The 25,844-nt window shown below is 42.6% G+C and overlaps 2 protein-coding genes across 4 annotated transcripts; one reads left to right on the top strand and one right to left on the bottom strand.

The window, feature by feature from the left end:
* The first annotated feature begins 1,155 nt into the window (after window positions 1–1,155).
* LOC307080074 (peroxisomal succinyl-coenzyme A thioesterase-like) lies at window positions 1,156–13,083 on the top strand. The gene is made up of 10 exons (XM_079742663.1): window positions 1,156–1,379; window positions 3,123–3,222; window positions 3,324–3,514; window positions 4,641–4,807; window positions 8,086–8,205; window positions 8,511–8,593; window positions 8,946–9,039; window positions 9,508–9,588; window positions 10,022–10,163; window positions 12,681–13,083. The coding sequence occupies exons 1-10, from the start codon at window positions 1,184–1,186 to the stop codon at window positions 12,809–12,811; spliced, it is 1,305 nt and encodes a 434-aa protein (XP_079598789.1). The 5' UTR covers window positions 1,156–1,183; the 3' UTR covers window positions 12,812–13,083.
* Window positions 13,084–13,238: 155 nt separating this feature from the next.
* nap1l4a (nucleosome assembly protein 1-like 4a) lies at window positions 13,239–22,370 on the bottom strand. Of its 3 annotated transcripts, XM_079743325.1 has the most exons (15): window positions 22,227–22,368; window positions 20,989–21,024; window positions 20,827–20,893; window positions 20,208–20,352; window positions 20,005–20,091; window positions 19,393–19,524; window positions 18,955–19,026; window positions 18,538–18,677; window positions 18,231–18,376; window positions 17,553–17,572; window positions 17,313–17,432; window positions 17,174–17,212; window positions 17,043–17,093; window positions 16,564–16,602; window positions 13,239–14,835 (listed from the first exon to the last, which is right to left on the bottom strand). In XM_079743325.1, exons 2-14 carry the CDS (start codon window positions 21,002–21,004, stop codon window positions 16,597–16,599), a joined length of 1,041 nt encoding a protein of 346 aa, XP_079599451.1. In that variant the 5' UTR covers window positions 21,005–21,024; window positions 22,227–22,368; the 3' UTR covers window positions 13,239–14,835; window positions 16,564–16,596. The 3 variants fall into 3 exon arrangements, with proteins under 3 accessions (XP_079599451.1, XP_079599450.1, XP_079599449.1); XM_079743324.1 differs by lacking the exon at window positions 16,564–16,602 and having other exon boundaries at window positions 20,989–21,046; window positions 22,227–22,370; XM_079743323.1 differs by lacking the exon at window positions 16,564–16,602 and having other exon boundaries at window positions 22,227–22,369.
* Window positions 22,371–25,844: the final 3,474 nt, after the last annotated feature.

Here is a 25,844-nt window from a genome sequence, read left to right as displayed (position 1 = left end):
TCAAATAGTATGCAAATATATTTCTGAATCAGAAGTAATCACTCTTTTTATCAGGGCTCTCACGCATTTGGCGTGAGACACACGCAATTGCACATACACAAGCTCACAAGCCACACTTTGTATTTCCCACGCAGAGAAATGACCAGGATAGCGCTTACCAATTTGCACCGCTATTTAACAGTGGAACAGGTAGGAATCAAATGGGTTTCCCGTAGGGTAACCAGACGTCCTCTTTTGTCCCCGACATGACCTCTTTTTGAGACACTTTAAAAAAAATGTATGGCGGAATTTCAAAATCGTCCGGGATTTTTTCAAAGCCTCATACATGTTCACATTGAATTTGAGTTGTGTCTCTCTGGGTCGTTCACAAACTAGTTAGGCTAAGCCCCCCCCTACTCAGTTCTGTTCGCTTTGCATTGGTGGAAGTGAGTAGGGGGAGTGGTTAAGTAGAGCCTTCAGATTGGACGGTTTGACTTACTCAGTTACCGTCATGTTTTGTATTTATTTTTTATGTTTATGTTTATTTGTTTATGTTTTATAGGGACAAACATTTACAAATTTATCCTACAGGGGATTGATAAAGTTCTATCTATTGAACAGAAAGAAACACTTGGTCATACTTTACACACTTTACCACAGAAGTGGCCTACTGAATGCCACAGATATATCTTAAGCATTGGACTGAATGCCACATAAATAAATGATTATGTTTTTGCACGTTTGCAACGTTTAAAAGTTCAGGGGAAAGTATATGCCTCTCCTGGTGTTGCTTAAGCCAATAGCCTTTTGAGGCAGTGTTGTTTCTAAATATCAGTGTTAAGGGCCAATAATGCTTACCAATAATGCACAAAATCTCACTCTGAACTCAGTTCAAAACTTGAGAGCCCTGTCTCATGATTCATAAATAACATAAATATGACTTTTTATCTAATCATTTTATTTTTCTTATCTCATAAATATGGCTTTCTATCTCACAATTTTGTATTATCAAGCCTTCCGCAGATAGCTTAGTAAATGAACACCCGATATTTCGTTGGCAGTGTGTAGTTGCAGAATAAGGGGGGGGGGAACCTGATTGGCTGAAGCTGGACTTCGGAACTGATTTATAGGAACAGTTCAACCTCGAAGTGTATCCAACTCAACGGTGCGCGCAAACTTGTGTTTCATTTGTCTTTCATGGAGAATGGCCGTGCAGGGACCTGTACCGTGGCTCTCGGTTCACCCGTGTCGAGGGCTCGTGGACGAGAAGATAAAGGTCCTGGTCCAGCACGCGTCTCCGGTTCAACGGCTCACGGTGCACGCGCTCCTCCGCTCGGAGGACGGGGATGACTGGGAGGCGTTCGGTCACTACGTTAGCGACTCCGCCGGGGCGGTGGACGGTAGGATGAACACATGAATAGATGCATTAATTACTATAGAAAGTGACACAGTATGCCCGTTTTAGTAACACAACATCACTAACGTTGAAGGGTCAGAGTGTGCGTGACGAGATTCCAACCAGTTCATCAAGTCTACTGTCATTCCGTAGAACTTTTAAGAGCTTTAAATTGAAAAAAAGAAAAGTGTGTAGAATTGTGTGGCATCTAAGGGAATGAACCTGACAGGAATGGATTGTACCATTCATTCAAGTATGTTTTAGTGTCTAATAATCCAAGGAGAACCGGTATGGATATCCATGGGCATGCATAACAACTGAAAACGAAAGCTGACGTCACAGGGAGGAGGGAGTCAAAGGTCAACAAAGGCAAGGCCACTTTATAGAGCACGCATCCGTCTCGGAGGTCCGAGGACGTTGCCTAGCGAAACGCATGAACACTATTTTTTAGCGCCTGCTACCTGGTACTACCGCGACAACAGCTTTCAGGACGGCGTCCATGTTTTCCTCCAACGACCGAGCGAAACATAATAAAACGATTGAAGGGTGGGCATGACGTCACATCCGAGGTCAGAGTCGTTTCGCAGAGAATACTAAAACGCACCATAAAATTGCTTTGCATAGAGAGAAATAAAATAAACGTTAAGTAAAAAATGCATTGTAGAAATTGTGCAAAGGTTAAAAGTGCAATGTATTTAAAGATTTAACAGACAGCTGAAGTATTTATAAAAGTCTCCAGTCTTGTTTTTAAAAGAGGTTAGTTCTGCCCCCAATTTGGGGGCGAGTCTTAAATCCACAGGGAGTTTATTCCAGCTATTTGTTGCATAGTAACTAAATCCTGCGTATATTTCTTCAATTATATTCCTATATTTACTCTGGGGATTATTAACAGATTGGTCTAAGAGGATCTTAGTGGTCTAGAAGGCTTTTGTAGTGGAAGCATATCAATGATATACTTGTAGCCATGTAATCATGTAGGGATTTATAGGTGAGAAGCATGATTTTAAAATGAATTCTCTGACATACAGGGAGCAAATGTAACGATTTAAGAATTGGTGTAATGTGTTCAAAATTTTTGGTCTTTGTTAGAACTCTAGCAGCAGCGTTCTGAATAAGCTGTAGTTGCCTAAGAGGTTTTTTTGGGAGACCTGTAGGGAGACCAATTAAGTAATCAAGCTTATTAGTAATACAGGCATTTACACGTTTTTGTAAGTCTTGAGTGGACATGAGCCGTCTTAGTCTTACTACATTTGTAAGGTGATAATAGGCAGATTTTGTAACTGATTTGATGTGACCGGCTTTTTCTGGCTTTGATTGAGGTTTTCAGGGAAAGAGAGTGAGGGCATTGGGCCCTTAATTTAAAAACATTGTATAATACTCAATGTATTCAATAGTTTTTTCTTAAATGATTTAGTGTCCACATTATAACAAGAAGCATAAGTTAATATCATTGCATGACTTATGGATACATAAACTTGGTTCACATTATTAGGTATGAAGTGGGACTGGGGTGGGGGCCCAGTGCAACTGCACTTCCTGCTTTGTATATATTTTCATCCATTTAATATCTTGATTAAAGGGATTTGATGTACTTAATGGATAAACACACCCACAACAAAAGTGGTTTTGGGGTGTAGTGTGTGTTTGTGTGTTCTAGTATGTGGGGACATATATGTGTGTGTGTGTGTGTGTGTGTGTAGTAGTAGTTTGTGTTGATGTGTGTACTGTGTGTGTGTGTGTATTTTAGTGAGTGAAGATGTGTGTCTGGGCGGGACCTACAGTGGTCAGGAGCCCATGGGCCTGCTGTGGAGCCTCCGGCCGGTTCCAGGGAGCAGACCCAGCCTCAGGTTCACATCATACACACTATGTAGAGTATCTATACGAACAGTGTTTATATTTACAATGCATCTTCTTCATATGTCCACCATGGCGTGTACAATCCCCTCAGGTTCAGGAAGAAGGACACTGGGACGCCCATGCTGGTGACCATCTCCCTGCACCAGGGCTTCCTGAGCGACTCCTTCACAGAGAGGCTGCCTCTAGCTAGCAGGGTGGTGGAGCGCTGGTACATGGCCCCCGGGGTCCGCAGGGTGGAGCTCACAGAGGGTGGGCTCACCGGAACCCTCTTCTTGCCTCCAGGTAGGTACTGAAAATGGACAGCCTTTTGGTGAATGCCCCTCCAACAAATTTAAACAATAACAATATAGCCCTTTGGTCTTTGTGATAATACAGTTTTAATGTACATGTTGCACATGGTACATATGGTGATTCACTGTTATGTTATCCACAATGTCTGTAATGACCAACGCACATAGATTCCAAAAGATGTAAGTGCTATATTGCCACCGTGTACTTTTTTGTACAAATTCTGCTCTTTGGCGGCAGAATTTGTAGGGACACCTGGGAAAAGAATGGTACAGTAAGTTAGTTTTCCCAATTGTATTGCTAACTGATTTTTTATTGAAGCCAGGATGGATGGTTATGATGGTTTGATGACCTATTAAGGTAACTCCTTCAAGTATTAATCATGTTGACGCTTTCAATCTGTTTAAAAAGCAGTCATTTGTCTGCCATGGTTTGCTACATTAGGGATGCATTACTGGCACTTCAAGCTATCAACCTCCTCACAAGGGGTGCCATGGCCTTATCCTATGCTGCACACCGGTTCTGAACTCCTTCCCCCCTCAACATCCACTGGACTCCCTTACAGAATTCAAGACTGCTCTATTAACCCTACATCTAACTAGCTAATCAACTTCATCAACTTCACCTCTTTTACATTTGAATTTCCATTTTGTATTGGAATTGTTATTCTCTATTGCTTTTTGTGTTGTTTAATCTACTGATGTTTTCTTACTACTACTTTGTTGTTAATTATATAATTAACAACAAAGTACCAGTAAGTAGTGTTATTACAGATTTTATTTGATGCAAGGTGACCTTGAGCGCCATGAAATAAATGTCTAATTAATTTAATTATAAAATTATTATTATACTGTACTTTAAGGAAGCTCATTGCATTCACATGAGTAAAAAAATAATGTCACGTTATCTCATAATTATGAGATAATTATCTCTTTATTACAAGATAGTATCTCATAATTATGACATAGTATCTCGTAATAACAAGTAAATAATCTCATAATTACGAGATAAGTATCTCGTTATTATGAGATAAGGATAGGATCTAGGTTTTTAACCATGTGAATGCAAATGAGCTTCCGTAGCACTTAGTGTGCAAATATAATCGCTGTTTCCCTTGGAGGTCCGGGGCAGTTTCCTGCGGTGCTGGACCTGCCAGGGGGTGGCAGGGGTCTGCCGGAGAACCGTGCAGTGCTGCTGGCGTCACATGGCTTCGTGACCCTCGCCCTCAACTACCTGAACCCCAGGAGGACAACAGGGGGTGACCATGTGGGCAACGACTACTTCCAGGTAACGTTACTCTTGAAGATAACTTTAGCCTCAGAGATAACTAATGTTAGCCTCAGAGATAACTAACGTTAGCCACAGAGATAACTAACATTAGCCTCAGAGATAACTAAAGTTAGCCTAAGAGACAGTGGCGGTGGGTCAATAGAGGGCGCTAGGGCTCCGCCCCTCCGTGAAATATTCACTCGAATATATCTGCCAACTATGATGAATAAACCATTACAAATCTGAAATAAATCACCAAAAATACATAGCATTTATCCTCGTTTAATTGTGTGATGGACCGTTCTTGCCTTGCCAGCAACCATTTAACTGCGTCGGAGCAGCAATTCTTTGGGCTAGGCTTGTTATTGGTCATTCGAGAGAATGCCCTCCTTCAAGTCAGGGGCACCGGTAACGATGAAGTCTAAGTGAGCTCGATAACTTTTTGCTGTCTATCAAGCAGAGACAGCTTTTTATTGGTGCATGAAAATTCGACTTCAGGTCGCAATTTTGTGCTCCCAGACCAATGGCATTGTTTTTCATAATTTTTAATCACCACATGATTGGACAATTCAGCAAATAAATCAAATAGGCTACCTCCCTCAGCAGCATTCGCGCAACACAACTACGTGCAGAGAAGAGATAGATAGATAACTAGCAGAGAGTTGTAAAAGCACTTATTTTCCATCCATTTCAGTGGAGGAATTGGATGTACCAAGCAATGTTATACTTAAAAGAAGCAAGTAAGTAACCTATTAATTTAGTCTTTTGGCCTGTTGCATATAAACAAAATTAAGCAACTGACCCATATTTCTAACTGCATTTGAAATAGACCAACCATGGGACAAATAGCAGTGACTGGTGGAATGGCCATAAAGTAGGTCTGTATATGCAGTGTTAGCTTGTCCAGGCCCTGGAAGTCAGGATATGTAGGGTATGAATCTGAATGATTTTTCTTAGGCAGTGGCCATCCACAAAATGCACCAGAATACAGGAAATCAAATCGACCAAATTCAACATTTTCTTGGGGAGGAGCCCCAGACCCCCTCTCCATTACTGTGCCCCACCCACAAATTTTACCACCAACCGCCACTGCCCAGAGATAACTAACGCGAGCCTCAGAGATTACTAAAGTCAGCCTCAGAGATAGCTAAAGTTAACCTCACAGGTAACCAATGTTTGCCTTAGAGATAACTAAAGTTAGCCTCAGAGAAAAATACATTTTTTCCAAAATAAATATAACAAATACACACAATACTTTACAGAGTGACACAATTGTCACTCTGTTAAAGGTCCCATGGCATGAAAATCTCACTTTATGAGGTTTTCTAACATTAATATTAGTTCCCCTAGCCTGCCTATGGTCCCCCGGTGGCTAAAACTTGCGTTCGGTGTAAAACGAGCACTAGGTATCCTGCTTGCCTTTGAAAAAATGGAAGCTCAAGCGCGCTGATTTGGAATGCGGCCCCATATGTCGTCATAAGGGGCCAAACTATCTCCCCTTTCTCTGCCTTGCCCGCCCAGAGAAATTGGCCCGCCAATGAGACAATGAGCAAAGACCTTGCGAGCGGCACATGCGTGTTTGTGTGATTACACACACTGTAACGCAAGTGTTGTACACTCCTTTGTTATTTTGAAAACCGTTCTGCTGTTGGTGTTATGGCGCATAACACGTTGGTTCTCTGACGTCTCTCGTATTTCCACAACGAGACTGTAGTGGGAGTTATCTCAGCCATCGTTGAGTCCCGCTGCCCGCCGCCCACTGCCACGAGGCACTACCACCGCAAAGCACCACCGCCCGGCAGCGGGCAGCCGGCAGCGGGCAGCCGGCAGCGGGCAGCACGCGGTTCAGTCTACTTCAGATTGATGTGGATACATTATTTAGATATAGAGCTCCAGGCCTGTAACCTAAGTGTTCTAGGCCTACACTTCTTTATTTGGATAACCGTTCTGCTGTTGGTGTTGTGGCACATAACACGTCGGACTCTCGTCTCTGTTATTTCCACAACGAGACTCGTAGTGGGGGTTATCTCAGCCATGGTTGAGAATGTATTGGGGGAAAGGAACTTTGGCTGTGACTCCCTGAAGTACATGAACCAAGACATGGAGAAGAAAGGGATTGTTGCCCGAGATTGTCTCCCGCTTGAGCCCTGTTGCCCGCTGCCGAGGGACCACCCTCGGCGTTGACTGTTGCCCGCTGCAGGAGGCGGTGGTGCCTAAGCCCTGCCCGCTGCCCAGGCGGCGAGGCTCCGGTGGGAGAAAATCGCGGTCAACAATCACGGGCAACAATCCCTTTCTCCTCCATGTTGTGGTTCAGTCTACTTCAGATCGATGTGGACGTTGAAGAACCAGAGACGTTGGAGAACCTGACTCAGTCGTTTGAGATCCATAATATCTTCTGGAGGCGCGTGGCCGTGATAATATATATTATATGATATAGATATCTATGTATAATATGATATTATTTAGATATAGAGCTCCAGGACTCCCGCCGGAGAACCCGGAGTGCTCTACAATATTTACAGAACACGGCCAAAGGCTGTGTGCGCCTCGCCATTGCGATACATCCAATGTAAACAGCGCATGGTTCCATGGCCGCAAGCTGCTCAGGGAAACACCCCCACCCTCCTCCTTGACCAGCCTCTCTTCCTCATTTGCATTAAAGCTATGTGGGGAAAGCTCAATGTGCGACTGGCTCGTAGTGGCTGTAATTCTGCACCACGGCTGAATTTCGGGAACGTCTTCAAATACTGTTAGGGGCCCACTAATATCTATATTAAAGCAAGCATAAAGTAGCATGTCATGGGACCTTTAATTGTAACAATTGTGTTCTGAACGTTTTGAGATAAAAAAAATAATCATTACATTTTTCAATGATTTATCTTTGGTTAAACTTCAAAACACTTTGATTCAACCAATTAAAGTTCATTGCCCTGTTTCTTTATGATGACGTTTATCATATGATCATTTTTTATAGATTATAAAAGGGATATATTGCTAGAATACAATAGAATAGATAGAAGAGAATACACCCTCACATGAAAGATTGCTGTTGCCGAAACAAAGCAGGTGGTCAACAGTCAAATTGGGTAAGGTTTGTTTTGTGCACTGCTTCAACCTAGATACAAAGTTTGGAGTATCTGGGTTGAAGGGTAACTCTAACGTCTTACCTCCACTTAGCACAACACTCGAGAACATTGAGATCTGAATATCTGAGTGCCTGTCTTGCCTGAATGATTATAATATATATCCTTCTTAGGGTAGGAGATGTATTGTTCTAACTCCTCTTGTGTCCCCAGACAGCGTTCTCTGTCCTTCAGACCCACCCCCAGGTGATCAGGGAGCGTATCGCTGTCGTGGGCCTGTCCTTCGGTGCCTCCATGGCTCTTGGGCTCTCTGTTTATTCCCCCACCATAAAGGTAGATGTTCTTTTTATTACGTTGATCTACACTTTATTCTTTTATTTAGTTGTCTTGATCACTTCCTCTAAAGAGATCTTATCTTATCCAAGTCATGAACAGTGATGTGAGGCAGCAGTATAGTAGAGTTCACGGTGATCCAGCCCAGAGTTTAAGAGTCGGCATGCTTGAGGAAGATGCCAACCCTGCACCTTAGAAAATGTTGGAAGACTAAATATTAAGTATATACAGTGTTGTCTTTTCAAACACTTATTTTTGGACAGATTTTTTAACACAAGCCTGTCGATTACTAACTCCTGCTCCAGCCCAGTTGCTTGGTGTCTATCAGTGGGAGCCATGTCCAGCCGGCAGGGGGGTCCCTTGGGGATATTTTTACCGAGTTAAAAAAGTAAGTCACCAAAGAACCTTTGCCATCTGGTTCAATATCCTGCAAAACAATATATTTCTGATTCTTGAATAAATCATAAACTACAGGTGAGTTAGTAATCTCTGGTTGTCACTTGGCTCTGCAGCAGGCTAAGCAAATCCTTTATTGGGGGGAAGATAGCCTCTAATGTTTCGGGTGCTCGACCCAAAGCCCGAAGTTTCTGGGATCCTTTGCATTGCTAAACCTAGCCGCACTAAACCTAAAACTAAATGTGCTTAATGTAGCCATTATAACTGTACCTTCTACTTCTATTGCTTTTCATCGTCATGGTCTTCTACGAGCTGTAGTTTAGTTTGTATTGTGTCCCACCTAGGAATGAAAAGAACACCCGCTACGACGAAGAGAAACGAGTGATCTGGCACGACCTGCTGCTGCCCATTCCCAGCAACCCCAGCAAGAAGGTGGATGTAAGTAGAAGCCTTCCAGCATCAGCCTCTTTGCCCCAAGCCCTACACTTCTCCTGGCTATGGCAAACATTACCTAGTGGCCGACTAGAGTATCGAAGTCTGGTCTCCACTTTTGAGATATGGTTTTTAAACTCCCAGACCATCTTGTTGTTCTGAAACCAATCGTTTTTTTGTGGGTGGAGGTTGGAAATACTATGCATATTTGGATGATTAAAAAGAAATAATGTCCTTTTAAGCTTTTGAGAAGCCGTCATGGTGTGTGTGTGTGTGTGTGTGTGTGTGTGTGTGTGTGTGTGTGTGTGTGTGTGTGTGTGTGTGTGTGTGTGTGTGTGTGTGTGTGTGTGTGTGTGTGTGTGTGTGTGTGTGTGTGTGTGTGTGTGTGTGTGTGTGTGTGTGTGTGTGTGTGTGTGTGTGTGTGTGTGTGTGTGTGGACCAGTATCCTGAGGACCCGTTGTGTTCTGGTTCCAGGTGGGACAGCTCTGCTGCCCCCTGCTGCTCATAGTGGGGAAGGACGACCAGAACTGGCCTGCTGAGGAATCTGCACGTGACGTAAGCCATACTGGACGATAACACCTTTTAATAAACGTTCCTCAAAGTGTTTTACCACCAGAGCAAAGGTTTTGGGATCCAACCCTGATGGTAGCCGCCAATACATATCTGTTGTTGTTGTTGTTGAAAAAAAATCACATTGGGTTTCAAATTCAAAGAATAGAGGGTCGTTGTCAAACGTAATGTCACACTCGCTCAAGAAGAAAAGAAAACAGAAAAATAGCTCTCTTGGAAAGAGGGTTTTACAAAGAATGTTCTGTATGCCCCTAACAACTTTATACAGTTAGGTGAAAATAACAAAGAAATGTTCAGCAACACTTACTGAGAACCAAACAGAATGGTTTTCAAATGAAAATATGTTTCTTCCCGTAGCTTTACATGAAAGCGTCTACTGAATGACTGAATGTCTTACACTGTTGTTGGGTTTCACCAGATGAAGGAGATGATGGAAATGTCAGGTAACGGTCACCTGCTCACTGTTCTGTCCTACCCTGACACTGGTCACCTAATCGAACCCCCTTACAGCCCCCACTGCCGTTCCAGCAACTTCATTAATGCAGAGTCCAGAGAGAAATGTACGTATACTGGGGCACTAGATGAACTATGCTGTTTCAGTAAATATTGATATATATATACTAAAATATACTGTTAGTGTAACTTTGACTGATTGAATATTGCTTTTTTATTTTTGAATAAATCTGCCATTTCTAAATTCCATTTATAACTCTAACTAAGGCATGTTTAAAGATCATGTGTACAAAGGGTCATTGGACTTTTGGTTGATTCGGAGAAATGTTTTCACGAAACTGTCTCTGTACAGCAAAATCTATCCTCACGGCGATATGGGGGCTAACATTTTAAAAATAATAAAGATTCCTCGACTAACAATAGGTTTCCACAGATACACTGTGAATCCCTTATACATGCTAATCGCTAATGATCAAAATTGTGCCAAAAGCCACAAATGCATACAAAAGGCATTGGCAACCTGCTGCCGAAATTCCCATTGTGAATATGCTAATTAGCTAACATTATTCTATTAAGTGTGTGTGTGTGTGTGTGTTTGTCTCTGTACGCCCGAGGGTGTGTGTGTGTGAGGGATAACAAAGCCCCTCGCCTGCCGGAGGCATAGTATTGTCTATGAGTAATTACTACACCTTTGATTCGCTTGTAAAGGGCATAGGCTGTGAACACCTTGTGACTGCTTGCAGTCCTTGTTGCAATTTATCTTGTTAATGTTTGATTAGTAGCGCATTGATCAGGATTAAGAATTAGGTTAGTGCTGCATGCTGCGCTCAACTCTTGTTCTTCATAAGTTTTATTCTTTCTTTCTTATTCTCTACAAACTTTGGGACCTATCTCCTTCCTCAATTTTTCACCTACAGACTCCATTCAAATTTTAAAATATTCAGAATAGCTTGGAATCGCGTGTTTTTCAGTGCTTATTCATTTTTAGAATATTGCATACTTTGTAAGATATTCTACTTTTAAAATATTATCTTTTTTTAACATGGGAGTCAATGGGAGGACGGCAGAGCCGTCCTCTGGTACTTCAACTCTTTAACACGTAACTAAATGAATTTTCAAACGTTTATCTTCGTTCAATTCGTTCACCATTTAACAAATCTACACACTTGTATATTCAATAATATCTAAACGGAATTTCGATATCATTTAAACTTTCTTCAGAATCACAGATTTAGTTTCATACCGGCTTCGTTTTCAGTTGGTCTCATTGATTTACGTTGACGCTGGAGCGTGATGACGTTCAGCAGTGTTGCCAGATTGGGCGTTTTTTCCCACTCCATTGAGCTACTTTTAATCACGCACCGGCTCGCTATTATCTTAAACACACACACACACACACACACACACACACACACACACACACACACACACACACACACACACACACACACACACACACACACACACACACACACACACACACACACACACACACACACACACACACACACACACACACACACACACACACACACACACACACACACACGCCAGCAGTGCACGGCAATACATTTGACCTTTCAGGCCTATTTTGGTGAAACCGTCTTGTGCGTTTCGGCCGACCGTCCAGATGGAGCCGGCGAATCCGGTGCCCGAAACCGCACATTTCTGAAACCACCCTCGGAGGTGGTTTCAAATCTATCCGGACACATGCGGTTTCGTGTCAGGATTCGTGTGGACGGCCGCCTGAAACGCAAACGATGACGTCATTAGCCAAGGGCAAAAATCCACACTAACAACCGGTTACCCGGGCAACCTCCCAACACGGTCCCTTCAACGTGCAAGCCCCCACCCTCCTGTTCTCCCAAGGCCCTCCCCCAGCTGACCTGATGATTCGCACCCCACACTGATTGACAAGAAGAACATTGCAATGCATGCACATAGAACAACTGGCATAACGGACAGCGAAATACAATGCAACACATAACACACAAACTATTTAAATGTCCAAGGGTCGCTACCGTATACAGCGCGCAGGCTTGATGCGCTCCACTTTTTTCTGTGGAGAACCAGCGCCTTGAATATTTACTACAGCGTTTCTACAGCTCGATGCGGTCTCGCAATGACTGCGTCTTTACGGAGATATTCCTGAACCGCATAAAACGAAACCGGATCGTTTTCGCCCGTATCGGCCCCGTGTGGACGGGGCCTCAGATTCTTCAGTTCAATTCATTTTACATTTCTGCATTTTTAGCAATGCTTTGCGCTTTTCATTCAGCTGTCACTTCATTTGTTTCCAAACATTTGCATTTTCTTAAATGGTGTGCATGTTTACATTGTTTACTTTTGAACTTTTGTTCAATCCCTTCACTTGATTTAAGCCATTTAACGTTTCTTTATGTCTTAATCTATGTGGCTTTATTAAAAAAATATTTTCAATCTCACTTTGTACTATAACACTCACCGCATTTCTGCAGGAAATGCATATTCTAGTTTACGATGTTGTAAAAATGTCATACTAGGTTATGCTAGTTTACTTGAATATGTATTGAGTATTATTCATTGTAAGCTGTAGTAGTACGTTAGTCCACTCATTGTGATTCCTCTGTTTATTCTGTTGTCAGTTGTAGTTCTGTGGGGTGGAGAGGTGACAGCACACTGCCACGCCCAGGAAGATTCCTGGTGGAAGATTCTGGACTTCCTTAAGAAACACTTGAACTGTGGCACGCAGTCTGACACCGCTTCCTGTCCCTGATATATTTGGGACCAGTATACTGTACAAGCCCATTAGTTTTACAATTACAAATGTAAACAAAATCTTATTTCATGCTGCAGTTTGATTCCTGATCTCGTGACAAAGCTAGATCAAGCTAGATATTAATGTAATTGTTTAAGCTAGGGTCTGCAAAACCAGTGTAAGCTTGATCTTTGAAGCATCCAAATGGGATACCTCATAATTTTACATCATCCATCATGACCGACAATCTATAATAATTTACATCTGAAAAAAAAAGCAAGTATCAAATGTGGTAGAAAAATATTGAAATATAAATGGAGGTATAAACTGAGCCTATAATATACTGAACTTGCAGTTGTGTTCTTTTTTCCTCGATTTCCTGTCAAGAGTTGGACTAGGTGGACATGGTTCATTCCTCAGACAACAGCAAATAAACCCAATCGAAAAAGTTTGTCGCACAACTTTAATAGAATATCTTAACTCATTTTGTACAAATTGAAAAGAAATATTGCGCAAGTAACAAATTGCGAAGAACCAGATAAGGCCATTGCTAGTACACGGCCCGCAGGGAGCCGGAGATCGTCCAGATCTACAAGCTTTTTATTCTGATTCTGTTTTAGCGGAGAGCGCAGCATCACACCATCATATCATTATGGCCCTGCATCCAGAGTGCCAAGAGAAACACCAGACTGCAGTACAGGTGCAGAACTAAACTCATTGGCAACCTCTACAATTCATCCAGACAGTCCATTGAATCTTAAGACACAGAAAACTAAAAAGGATAATTTTGTTAACAAAATGTCAAATAGTGAAGTACATTTATATGGTCAGTAAAAATAATTGGCAGAACAATTGGTACAAATCATGTTAAGGTGTTTTTTGGCTTCTTGTTAACCTTAATAATTGTATTTGGGGAGGGGGGAACACTACAGGGTTCAAAAGCATCAGTCCCAACTTGGCAGTCGGTTGTTCTTGTTGTATATGCCTTCCATTAAAACAAACGGAAGAGGCAGAGGTTCAGGGCGGTACGAAATGGGGATCAAAATCAAGTGTCAGTTAAGACCACCTAGCACAACAAATTGTTTTGACATTATGTTGTTCGAGATAAGAGTGCCAAGATGGCGACCCTACAACAGACAGCTCGTGGGTCCAAGAACACTAGTTGGAAATGTTTTTACACAGGCTGTGTCAACTAACGTTCATCAAGCAAAAACAGCCTGTTAAGCGCTTTTATGCTTAGGCAAACTAGTTGTACATTACATAACTACATTAGTAACCATGGAAACAAGCTTATGTTTTAAAATGACGCAATTTGGCAGTATATATAAAGCCGAAGAGAAATTTGAGCCAATGAGAACAGGCCTTTAACTTGGGATGGGAATATTACAATTTCCAATGATGCAAGTCGTACAGCCAGGTGAAACCAAAATAAATAGTTCAACGACATGACAATGAACATAAAAAAACGAAAGAAAAAAAACATTTCAGATTTTGTCTTATAAATAGCAAACCTAGGATGAAACCTGGCAGCCACCCCACCCCAGTGAAACCATTCCTGTTCAGCAGTGTTCTGGTAAACCATCTTATTGGTATTAAAAAACCCTGAGTCATTGATTTTTTCCCCCCCAAAAAATGAAAAACCTAAGTTGGGGGCTGATCCTTTCCCCCTGGTGGTGACGTGGAGACACCTCCTTTAGAATACAAGTGATTATACTTTGTTCAACAATAACTAAAAAAACACCCGTCTACAATTCAAAAATAGTAGTTTGGTGTTTTTAAGTAGGTGGTATGGAGAGGACAAAACAGAAGATAAACAAAATCTAAATAAAAAGTCATGCACATCGTAAAAACACTGTTTGGTTGCGTTCTATTGCGTTCGGACGAGAGATCGGAAATGGGCGGAGCCTGCAAACGGTACAGGGGAGGGGCCTTTGATTTGTTGAGAACCTGAAAGAAATGAGAGAAGATCTCCACCTTAATCCGACACCAGCTGGTCTCACCGCTTACTGCTGCTTGCATTCGGCAGGCTGGGCTTCAGCTTTCTGTAGAGGACAGAGAGCACACGTCACCGAGGGCCCAGGAAGCACCATGAAAACCACGACTTGATGAGCACAATGAAAATAAAAGGTCTAGATGGAAAGCAGAGGACTGAGTCAGTGCATTTACATGCAGAGTCATTATCGGATAAAGAAACGAATAAGACCTCAACCAGACTTTTAAAATGCACACCTTTACCCGATCTACTTCGGACAAGCGAGACAAGCGGACAAGCAAGATCGGATAAGAGCACCTAGATAACTCGATCTATCGATTTCGCGTCCTGCACATGCTTGAGATCTTGCGGCCGGGGGACATGAGCCAGAAGTAGAAGAAGACGGTAGTCGTGTTGTTGTCGCCATAGACATATAAACAATTCTTATTTCTTTATAAATATTTAATTATTTCTTTATATGTTTATGGTTGTCGCTGTCGGAAAACGAGAAAAGGCGATCACCCACTATAAAGTGAAACCCCTTATCATCAACACGTATTCAGTACACACTACGCTTCGATTTCACCCAAGGCTGAGTTAAAAGTACATGTTTTCCTAAACGTTTGTCATCAACGAGGTTGTAAAGTAGTAACTTCGGGCACATCTGTCAAAATAAACGTTTTCGATCTTTACTCATTCATTGTGCCGCGACCGAACTGACGGGGATATTCTCTGATATTATGAATCTTAAAGACCGCGTTGTGTTCTCTGACTATCTGGTACTTCCACAACAAAGACTCGTAGTGGGGGTTATCTCGGCCATGGTTGAGAAGGAATTGGGGAAAAGAATTTTGGCTTTGACTCTGAAGTCAAGATTGAAACGCTACATGGAGGAGAAAGGGATTGTTGCCGTATGCGGGACAGCTGTCAGTTAACTTCGGGTCCGTGTCATTTCTCCGACGCTCCATTGTTCTGACCTCTCGGTCGTATGCGGACTCCTCCGGCTGGACTCCTCCCACTGCTCCGCCGCCAAAGGAGTCCACAAACGACCGAGAAGTAGGAACAATGTAGTGTCGGAGAAATGACATGGACCAAAAGTGAACTGACAGCTGTCTACTGAAAACATCTTTCTCGATTGCTGCCTGTGTTTGTTGTTGCTGGGACGTAGAGGTCAACCGCAAGTGGCTCTATAACCACTTGTTGAAAGGGCTACAGCGCCACCTAGGGTAGCGGATTCAGCCATTATCTGATCTCTTAAAGGCCATGTACGTTTGGATAATTGACACGGTCCATTCGAGTAGCAAAATCGGTATAAGGCTTAATCCGATCTAGCTGTCCCATGTAAACGCACTGAGTGAGTTGGCTGGGTGGCTGGGTTAGACCTGTTGGGAGCAAAGCCCAAGAGGAGGGGAACCAGCGGAAGTGGAGGTGGCAAGGTGAGGGGAACAGATCTTTAGGAACATAACTAGGATCTTAGGACGGCAGTATATTCTCAACAGAACCAGAGAACTGAATGGGAGATAGACTGAAAAAAAAGCATGGTACAAAATCCCCAATTTGTAACGTTTTCCAGTGCATTTTCAATTGTGTTTATTTACAAACCACATAGAACTTGTAATAATCAAAACAATACTTGACTACAGCAGCAAAATCCATAACAGATATGGTGGCCATCTTTCATTATCCGAAAAATGTCTAATTTTGTACGGGGGAGATGTGTTTTAGAGCTAAAGAAAGGAGGGGATAACCAAGCCAAGCTGATGGGAGGTAACAGTATAGAAGTATGCTTCTCCCTTACCTAGTAGGAATGCATGCAGTGAAAATGATTTGATTATGCCTGCAATGAAAAGACATCCAGGGGAAGGGAGAGACAAGTTTAAAAGTCACAACGAGATCCAGACAAGACCTCATCCAACCATCTTAACATTTATTGGTAGTATGAACTCCAGATGAAAATGATCTTAAAGCCACCTCTGATACATGCATTTTGTTTTGTGCATTGCCCCTGGGAAATATACACATGTATATTATTAATATAAATTAAACGCATGCGACTGCTGCTTAGAATGTTGCTCTTTAGTCTGTGTGCGTGCGTGTGTTGGGATAAACGGAAACCACTGGTTCTCCATCATTCAAGCAGATTTGTATTTTGATCAGATGGCAAACTAAGTATTATCCCTTTTCACAATTTAAGGAATTACAGGGATGTCACTTCCTAATAATGAGCCCATCAGAAAGCCTCCATGCATATTCAGCTGTTAATAACTGGATACTGACCTTGGTGTCCACCTCTCCTTCATCGTCATCATCATCGTCATCATCCTGCTCCTAAACACACAGGGAGAGATATGCTGAGCCACTCCACATGCACTAACCTGTCCAAGATGAGACCCTCACATCCTACCAACCTCTTCATCGCCTTCCTCCATCTCCTCCTCATCGTCAAACTAGTCAAAATAAGAGGGGGGGGGGGGGGGGAAACAGGAGAGTGAGCAATGGAACTCCAGCAAACCATAGTGTGTATGTGCTTTGTGTGCGTGTGCTCACGCTGTCGTCGTCTTCCAGACCCTCCCCCGTGAAGTACAGCACGGCCCTGGGAACAATCCTCTCACGGAAGAAATGCCCGATTTCAAAGTCGGTGGCCAGCGTGAGCTCAGAGTCCTCGTCCTATACAACACAAAACAGCAGCTGATGTCTCCGGCAGGAGTTAGGACACGGCCCAGGTGTTTAAGTCAGCTTAAGAGGAAGGAAGAGCCTGCTGACACGTTTCAAATGAAAACAACTCACCATCTCTCCATCTGGTGCGACTGCAAGACAAGAACAAAACATTTAGAAGAATATACCGAAATACGGCTTGCTTCGATTTAAGTTATGTAACGAATTGTGTCATAATTACCAATAGGATTAAACTTGAATGAATTTTCAATGATTAGGATGAATGCAATCATATTTATGAATCCAAGCTTTACATTTTGTACAAACTAGCAATACAATTAGATCAATTTTCAGAAGCAGGAGAAAGAGGCGGGCCCTCCTCATGATTGACCGACCCATGTGATGTAGAACCGGCGTTATACATTATATACCCTGCAATAGATTAAGTAGGCCTATACCAAATATATTAAATGGCTGTCAAACAAATATGGCTCTCAAATTGATCGTGAATGCAAGTGTGTGTTCTGTCTGTCTGACAAACAAAATATATGTAAAATATATGTAATATATGTAACATCAATTTACCTATAGGCTACAAAATAAAAAGGAATACAATAAGTGTGTGTGGTTTGTGAGTTCTCAACGGCTTGATTAGTAATCATTCATTCTTTCCTATAATTATTAAAAGGCATAATTTGTGTTAATTTGTCCCTCAAACTAATGATACATATATGGACACATACATACAGTTATGCTGTGATAACTGATAGCCGGTCATTCCAGCCCCTGGTCAGATGTGTGTATCCTCACCTTTGATGGGGTTGAAGAAGTTGAAGAAGGAGTCGTTGGGGACCTGCTTGGTGACGGTGCGCACCGTGCCGCGGCCTTTGTGCTTCTGTTTCTTCTTGATGATTTTCACCGTCACGTCCTTCCCCTTCTGCCAGTCTATCGGACAGCTATGGGGACAGTCACCGACTCAGACAACATCCACACCTCTTACACGGATACAGCAAGTCTTTACTCAGACAAATACAGTTTCACTCACTGAAAACAGAGCAAGCCTTCGAGGTGGAGATCTGTGTCATGCAAGCATAATGTGTGTGTTTTGTGTGCTCACCCATCACAGTCTATGATCTCTGGACCCTCGAAGGAGAAGGGCTCTGAGCTCTCGGGTTCAGACTTCATCCTGTACACTTTAGTGAGGACAGTGCTGTTGAAGAAGGGGTTGGACTCAAAGTGGAACTCTAGCGTGAAACTCTGAAGGAAGGAAAACACAGAAAACAAAAACGCTGCATCAGTATTCAGACAAACATGTTAGCGTTATGATATGCAGTAACGCAATTTGGCCCTCATTTGTACTCTAGGTGTCCCTGTGATCTGCTGACAACACAAACACATTTCATAATGGACAGCTGGTGTCCACACGGGAGCTGAAGCAGACCACACATATGTTGCAATCGCCTGGTACTATACGGTTTCCTTATTGATAGATGGATAAAACAACAAAACAAGTTATTATTGTGCAAATACTGACCATGGGCTGCCCAGGCTCAGAATACTTGACCTGGATGTCTTTCAGGTGCTTAAGGATGGGCTCATCATGTTCCTGTGCAGGAAGTTAGGAGATTTAAAGTTGCTGGTCAGAGACACGGCCAGATAGGCATTCAATAACATTACAAAACTGTACTCCTGCAAATATACATTGTTCTTAAGCCATATAAGGAACCCCATTCTTTAAAGAAACAAAACAAATGTTTCACGTGCTTGGCTGTTGACGTTTGCCTTTAGTGCATAACTTACATGTTAAAGCCCTTGTTAAGGCAAATCCATTATTTTACTTAACTACGTAATTTAGGGTCTTGATATATAAGCATCAGAAGATTTCAAAGCACTATTTTTGAGAGGTTGGCGGAGGCTTTAAGAAACAATTCTTGCAAGAACGGCCCATGCAAACGTTTGAATCTGAGGGTACCTCAAGCATGTCGCTGAGCATGTCTACTCCCTTGAAGATGGTGAGCCAGAACTCTGGGATGCCTTTGGGGTCTTCCTCTGGGGTAGGGTCTTCCTTCTTGTCCTCAACCGCAGCCTTCTTTTTCAGTTGCTCCTACAAACCCAAATGAAAGGGTGAAGAATAATGATTGAGCTCTTCTTACAGAGAGTGCCCGGGCCACACCGCCCCCCATCAAATGCGAAGACATCGGTGGACCTTTAAAGTGTGCGAGAGAAGTTGTGTAACACATCCCTAGAACGATACGATGCTCAAGTTTTAACCACTCTTTGACAATTGGGACCTTTAAAAATATATATATATCCAACATAAAACTACCTACCTAGGGTACCTAGTGTAGGTACCCTAGGTAAGCATGTTACAATAAGAGTTTACTATTTTATAACTCTGTTCCATGCAAAACATGCAGATAAACAGCAATAGCTATCTCTTTTGAGTTTTGTTATCCACACAGACTATATACACATACATCTCATATGAAGGCTAAGACTCACTGATTCCAACAGTCCAAACCATAACAGTCAGACTAAAACTAATAACAACAATCAATGGGTATGGGCTGCTTGGAAGACTTACCGCTAGGTCCTCCTCTTCCTCTTGGTCGCTCTGCCACTCGCATTCTTCATCTGTGGGCTCCACCGTTCCCGTGATAACGTCTCTCCTCTGGAAGAACGTTGACAAATGAGTTGGGCACCTCCACACATGCAATGCAGAGGTTAGACGTTGGGGCAATGGTGACGGTAAAGTGAGCATGACCGGCAGTAAGCCGGCTCCGGTACCTTGTCATAGAGAGGCTGGTAAAGAACAGCGTACTTCCGCTCCAGTTCATGGACTTCCTCATAAAACTTGGCTTCTATGTTGGCACACTGAACCTGTAGCCTCTTCAGGGCATGAACTCGCCTCTTCACTGCTTTAGGAAGCAGGCTGCGAGGAGGAAAGAGGGCAGTTGTGAGTAGAGGAATAACCCAGACCATGGGGATGAAAACCAACTTGAGCTAGATGGCTGGAACACCCAAAACATGCCTGTTATGCAAGAATCTCAGCACCTGTGATATGACCGGCCTCAGACAATGCTAAGAAGTAGGGCTGGAAAAGCTCTGAAGCGGAATTTTACTAAATGATTGAAATTATATTATAAAAAGTCAACATATTCTGAAGAGCATCTTACAAGGCACCAGGAGGTTAAGCACAATGCAAAATGTAGTAAGGTAGATGAACCCATAATATTGTAAATATGAATCTTTAGAAAAAGTGTCAGAGTACTACATCGCAGGGCCAAAAGCAGTGTGGTTGTAATTTTTCAAATATTGTGCGCCACAAAACGACCTGAGTAGCTATAATAATGTAACCACATGGCGCACCAGCTATGTTGGCAGTCTTCAGTGAACACCCACACACCTTTCCATGTTGTGAAAGCTGTCCGGACCCTGTCCCTCCGAACTCTCGATGCCTTGATCTGCTTTACCTTCCAAACGACAGCAAACAAAGCAGTAAGCAGAGTAGTAAGAATATCATATGATGGCCAATGGGACAAAGCGAAAAATAGATATGACACCTTACCTTTGTTTGCGTCCATTACAACGTGACAGCTCCCTCCTGTTTAAAATATGTATAATGACTGATAAAACAAGCAGCAAAATAAACAGTTACAACAGCAACATCAAAGCGACGTATAGGGAAGAGCTGAGGTCAGACATTAAGTTAATGAGGCCAACAATTCACTGCCAAAATTCAACCACAGAATAGAGTACCAGCTAAAGGCGATTGCGAAATCCCAGCTATAACAAAACCGCATTCCCCAACGTTCTGGTCTCACGAAGGCACGCCTGGGACGGGATGCTCCAAATGAGCGTTAAGGCGGCAGAGGGAGGGTCTTTCCGTAACATGTGTTCAGCCATAAGGTTTAGCAGCGTTAGAGGGAGGGAATTCCGTACCATGTGGTTATCAATGGGGTTAAGCAGCGTTAAGGGGAGGGACTTCCAATACATTTTCAATTTCGTTTCAGTTACATGTTTCGAATATTGATTTTCGTCCAGACTGTTGGAAGTATTGTCCGTGTCCTTGTTGTATTAGTTTACATTTTCGTGTGCTTATAATTCTGGTTTCGGGGACAGTTAACTGGCGTACACAGGTCAGAGTCAGGGACCGGAAGGGTCGCTGTGGTAGAGCGGGGAAACACGACAACTCAATACCCTCTCCCAGTCAGAGAGCACCATTAGCTCGGCGCTAACATTGAAGCGCAGGCCGATGACGCACGAACAGGCTAAACAGCTTTGCTACATAGGGTTTCTTCATTTTAGCTACTTACCACTACTCAGTCTACATGAAAAAGTAATATCTGCAATCACTACACAGGAGGCTGTGGATCACAATCCGACCTCGTGTGGTCCCGGTGCCATTCAGTGTGTTTATGACAGCTGCTAACGACGCTAACCAAAGCGACAGCACTACAGGGCAACTGGCTGGCAGAAACGGCAAGAATAGTAATAATTACCGGCCCATACTTAGACTGAAAACAACAGCTTTGTATAAATCATTGAAACCCCTCGCGGTTTGGAAACAGCGTGTTTCGCACCGTGGGGAAGCTATCGCGAGCTAGCCGCCGTTAGCACACGCGTCCCGAGCGTCGGCAGGATCCATTATATATACATATATATATATATATATGTATATATAAATATATATACACGAGACAAGTCGCAAGTCGTCCTTCAGATGGTCTTTGTCACCCTGCAGTGCGGTCGGATGGCCGCGAACTCGATTACACAAACGTGGGTTTAAGTGTTTCCCCTGCTTACCTTTAAAGTCAGCGGAATCGTGCTGGCCGCCTTTCTCTCTCCGCTTCTTGTACCGCGAGGCTGCCACGGGCACTCTCTACAACGCTCGATTCCTATTGGTCGAGGAGCCGGTGGGAGACAAGCACTGGAGGACCGACGTTGGGCGCCTTACCTGTTGACTCATGTTCCATCACTCGACTCCACCTGTTGACTGACTGATGTACCATCACTAACCCCCACCTGTTGACTAACTCATGTACCATCACTAACCCCCACCTGTGGACTCATGTACCATCACTAACCCCCACCTGTTGACTGACTCATGTACCATCACTAACCCCCACCTGTTGACTGACTCATGTACCATCACTAACCCCCACCTGTGGACTGACTCATATACCATAACTCACCCTGCAATTCTAGTTTGTCTCATGGACATTCTTCAAACTGACAGTTGGCATGAGCCACACCTGTAAACAGACTTAAGCTAAAGTCACCAGTCCAGTTCGATTTCAAGAGATTTCATTGTCAAGAGTGTTGTCAACATTGACACAGATCTGTGAAAACAGTCTTATATATTATCTTCTATGCCGTATATGCATCTATATGATGTGCTGGCTTCATAACCCATCAAGCACCATGTTTTGTATCAAACCACTTTTTCTCTGTGGCCCTGCTCAGCATAAGGAAGTCCACCAGAGGGCTACATCAGTGCATGCAACTCAAACCACGACTGCAGAAACACTCCATCGACGCAGCGCAGGATAGACCTATGAACTTAGATCATACACAACACTAGTGCAGTGATCAGAAGTAGGAGTCACACATTCTGCTTCCATTGACCCTTCTACACAATGGGAGAAAGACATACAATATGTCCCCGTTTCTTCTTGAACCACTGCAATCAGAGTGGGATGTTGTAAATGATCCATAAAAATAAAAAAAATGATCCTCCCCTTGGATCACTTAAACTCCTCCTTGGTCAGAAAATGGAAATATACCACAATGCAACCAAACTGCCGGTTCCTTCCTAACACAAAGGATATACTGGCCAGTATTTACCATTGAAAAATTTCCATAACACTAGTATGATTATAGTCACGGTTTGTACAAAGACAATGCATTACAGTAAATAAGTATTTACTTATTTTTTACAAGTTGTAAACTATATTGACTGCAAACTACACTAATGTAAACAATATATAAAATATATATATATAGTTAGATATTTTAACTGTTTTTATCTGTTTGTGAGTTTTATCTGTTTATTGTTTGCACGTTTACATTTTGGTGTTTGATCATTTCAAATTCATCGCTGGAAAGTCATGGACATTGAATGTGCAAAAACAAAAGGCAGCGGAGAAGAAGGGGCGTTTAGTGCAGCAGAACAAGTGGTTGCCATTAGACTGAAAGGACTGTGAACACGGGCGCCATAAAGTGGCAGTTGGTGCTGACGAATGGCAGTGTGCCGATGCAGTAGTGAGGCAGAAGGGAGAGAGCTATCATTTAGCCATCCTGTCAGGCAGGGTTAGTGTCTCTCTGGGATACGGCAGAGATGGACAGGTCTGACGTGGACGGGACTGAGCTCTTAAGGTATATATATAATTATAAGTCATTCAGAAAACACATGTATGTGCATATTACATCAAGGATGTATGATAACAATACAAAATTTAAATATTACTGAATATATATTAAAACAATAAAGCACAATATACTATAATAGAATAGAAAAATGCAGCATAGCAATACAATAAGCCCTGTTCATACTATAAATACTATATAATATAGTATAACACAATAATAAAATACAATACTGAATAATATAGTGTTTTATGACCCAATATAATAATTCTATAGTGAAGAGTGTGTATTTTAAATGGAGGTGGTGGCCTATGGGCAGCGGGCAGCGAGCCAGCCAGTCAGGGTCCTGTTTGACGTCAACCAGCAACCAGAACTCACGCTTAACAGGAGTGGCAGCCAGGGCCCCTGGGGGCCTTGCTCTGGAGAGCCAGTCTCTGTCAGAGTGACATTTACCAGAACAGTTTGCACACACAAAACCTCAAATGTGATTGGGTAACATTTAGAGTAAGAAAGCTTCGCATAACTAGCCTTTTCTATTTATGTCTCTCCCCTTGAGTTTCTTGGACATGTATTTTACTGTGTTTGAGGCGCTGGTGTAATGTAGCATTTGTTTCTGTTTTCCACTGACAGATTAAAGCAGACCAAATAACCATGAAGCTGACCAGCAACTAGGATGATTCCCTCATTGGTTTGGCATCTGTTAGCATTGAGACAATAGGGCCACCTGCTGCACCCACGTAACTAGCACTTCACCACTCGCCAGCTCATGTATGCCACCTCCACTTTTACTTTCTTCAGGTGGTCATTCACACACCACATCTGTACACCTGTCCACCCATGATCCACCTTTAAATCTGTCTACCTGCTCCAAACTCAGCAATTACCTTGTCATCCTCCTCTGTGTGGGTCTCCCCCACATAAGCACCATATTGTGCTTGGGCATTGAATCCAATGTTAGCTACTCTTCAGCTCAACTAATCCTGGTGTTGGGACACAGGCTTCAAGGTTCAGGTAGCTTGCCATCAAGGTACTGTTCTTCCTAACCTGGTATCCAGCAGTCCTACTATGATATAGCAGAACTTCTGATCCAGCAGTCTTAATATGATACAGCAGAACCTCTGATCCACCAGTCCTACTATGTTATAGCAGAACTTATTTGGGGAGAGGGTGCAGAGCCTGGGCCGGAAACCAAAAACTGCAAGGGGCGGAGAGACCTTGTTACCGGTTTTGTTATTAAGATCTTCTCCCGAAGAACACTGGCAGACAAATTATGAAGTGAAAGAAAGTGAAGCACCCCTTTCACTCTGATTTTAAGGGGTCTGCCATCTGACTTAAGAATTGTGAATTGTGTATTCCTTTCACACAAATTTAATCACAGAAAAAAAGACACCTTGCTCATGTCACTCTACTTTTTACTGCCTCTACAGGAACACAGGACTTCAGTGGCCAATAACATGAATCACACGCTCAATCTTTCTTTATAATCTCAGAAAACCCATTTTGCAACACAACATTTTGAAAAGCTCACAAACAAATTATACCACAATGCAACCCTTTAGGAGCAACTGTTGGCTAAATCGATATTGGATAAGTTTGTAAATTTTTGCTTTGATAAGATCTGGTCTGAAGAGAGTAACATAAATGAATGGTGGAATATCAGATGGACATGATTCATTTTCTTATTGACTTTTATGTTAAGTGTTGTTGGAGCACATGTGTACCAGGTTTGGTAATTATACATGACAGAGTAGCAGTGACAGACCCTACCCCGAATACAAGATTTATCTGTGGAATGATTACATTTATTTTTGCACATTCATTTCTACTTATTATGCATACACAAATTCTCTGACAATTTTTGTGGTCTATTATTATCATTTTTGTTCCCAAAAAAAAAAGATTAATAAAATTCTGTCTTACTATCTTATCACACAAATGTCGTTGCATTTGAGTGTTGCACCAAGGATACCGACTTCAAACGGTACTTGAGTGGTGTACTTCGGTAGCGTCACACTGTGGGCCTTTGGGGAACAGATTATGGGGAGCGGGAAACAT

This window comes from Pollachius pollachius (genome assembly GCF_949987615.1).
Source record: "Pollachius pollachius genome assembly, chromosome: 9".
NCBI lineage: Eukaryota > Metazoa > Chordata > Actinopteri > Gadiformes > Gadidae > Pollachius > Pollachius pollachius.
This window is presented reverse-complemented; position numbering and strand designations above follow the sequence as displayed.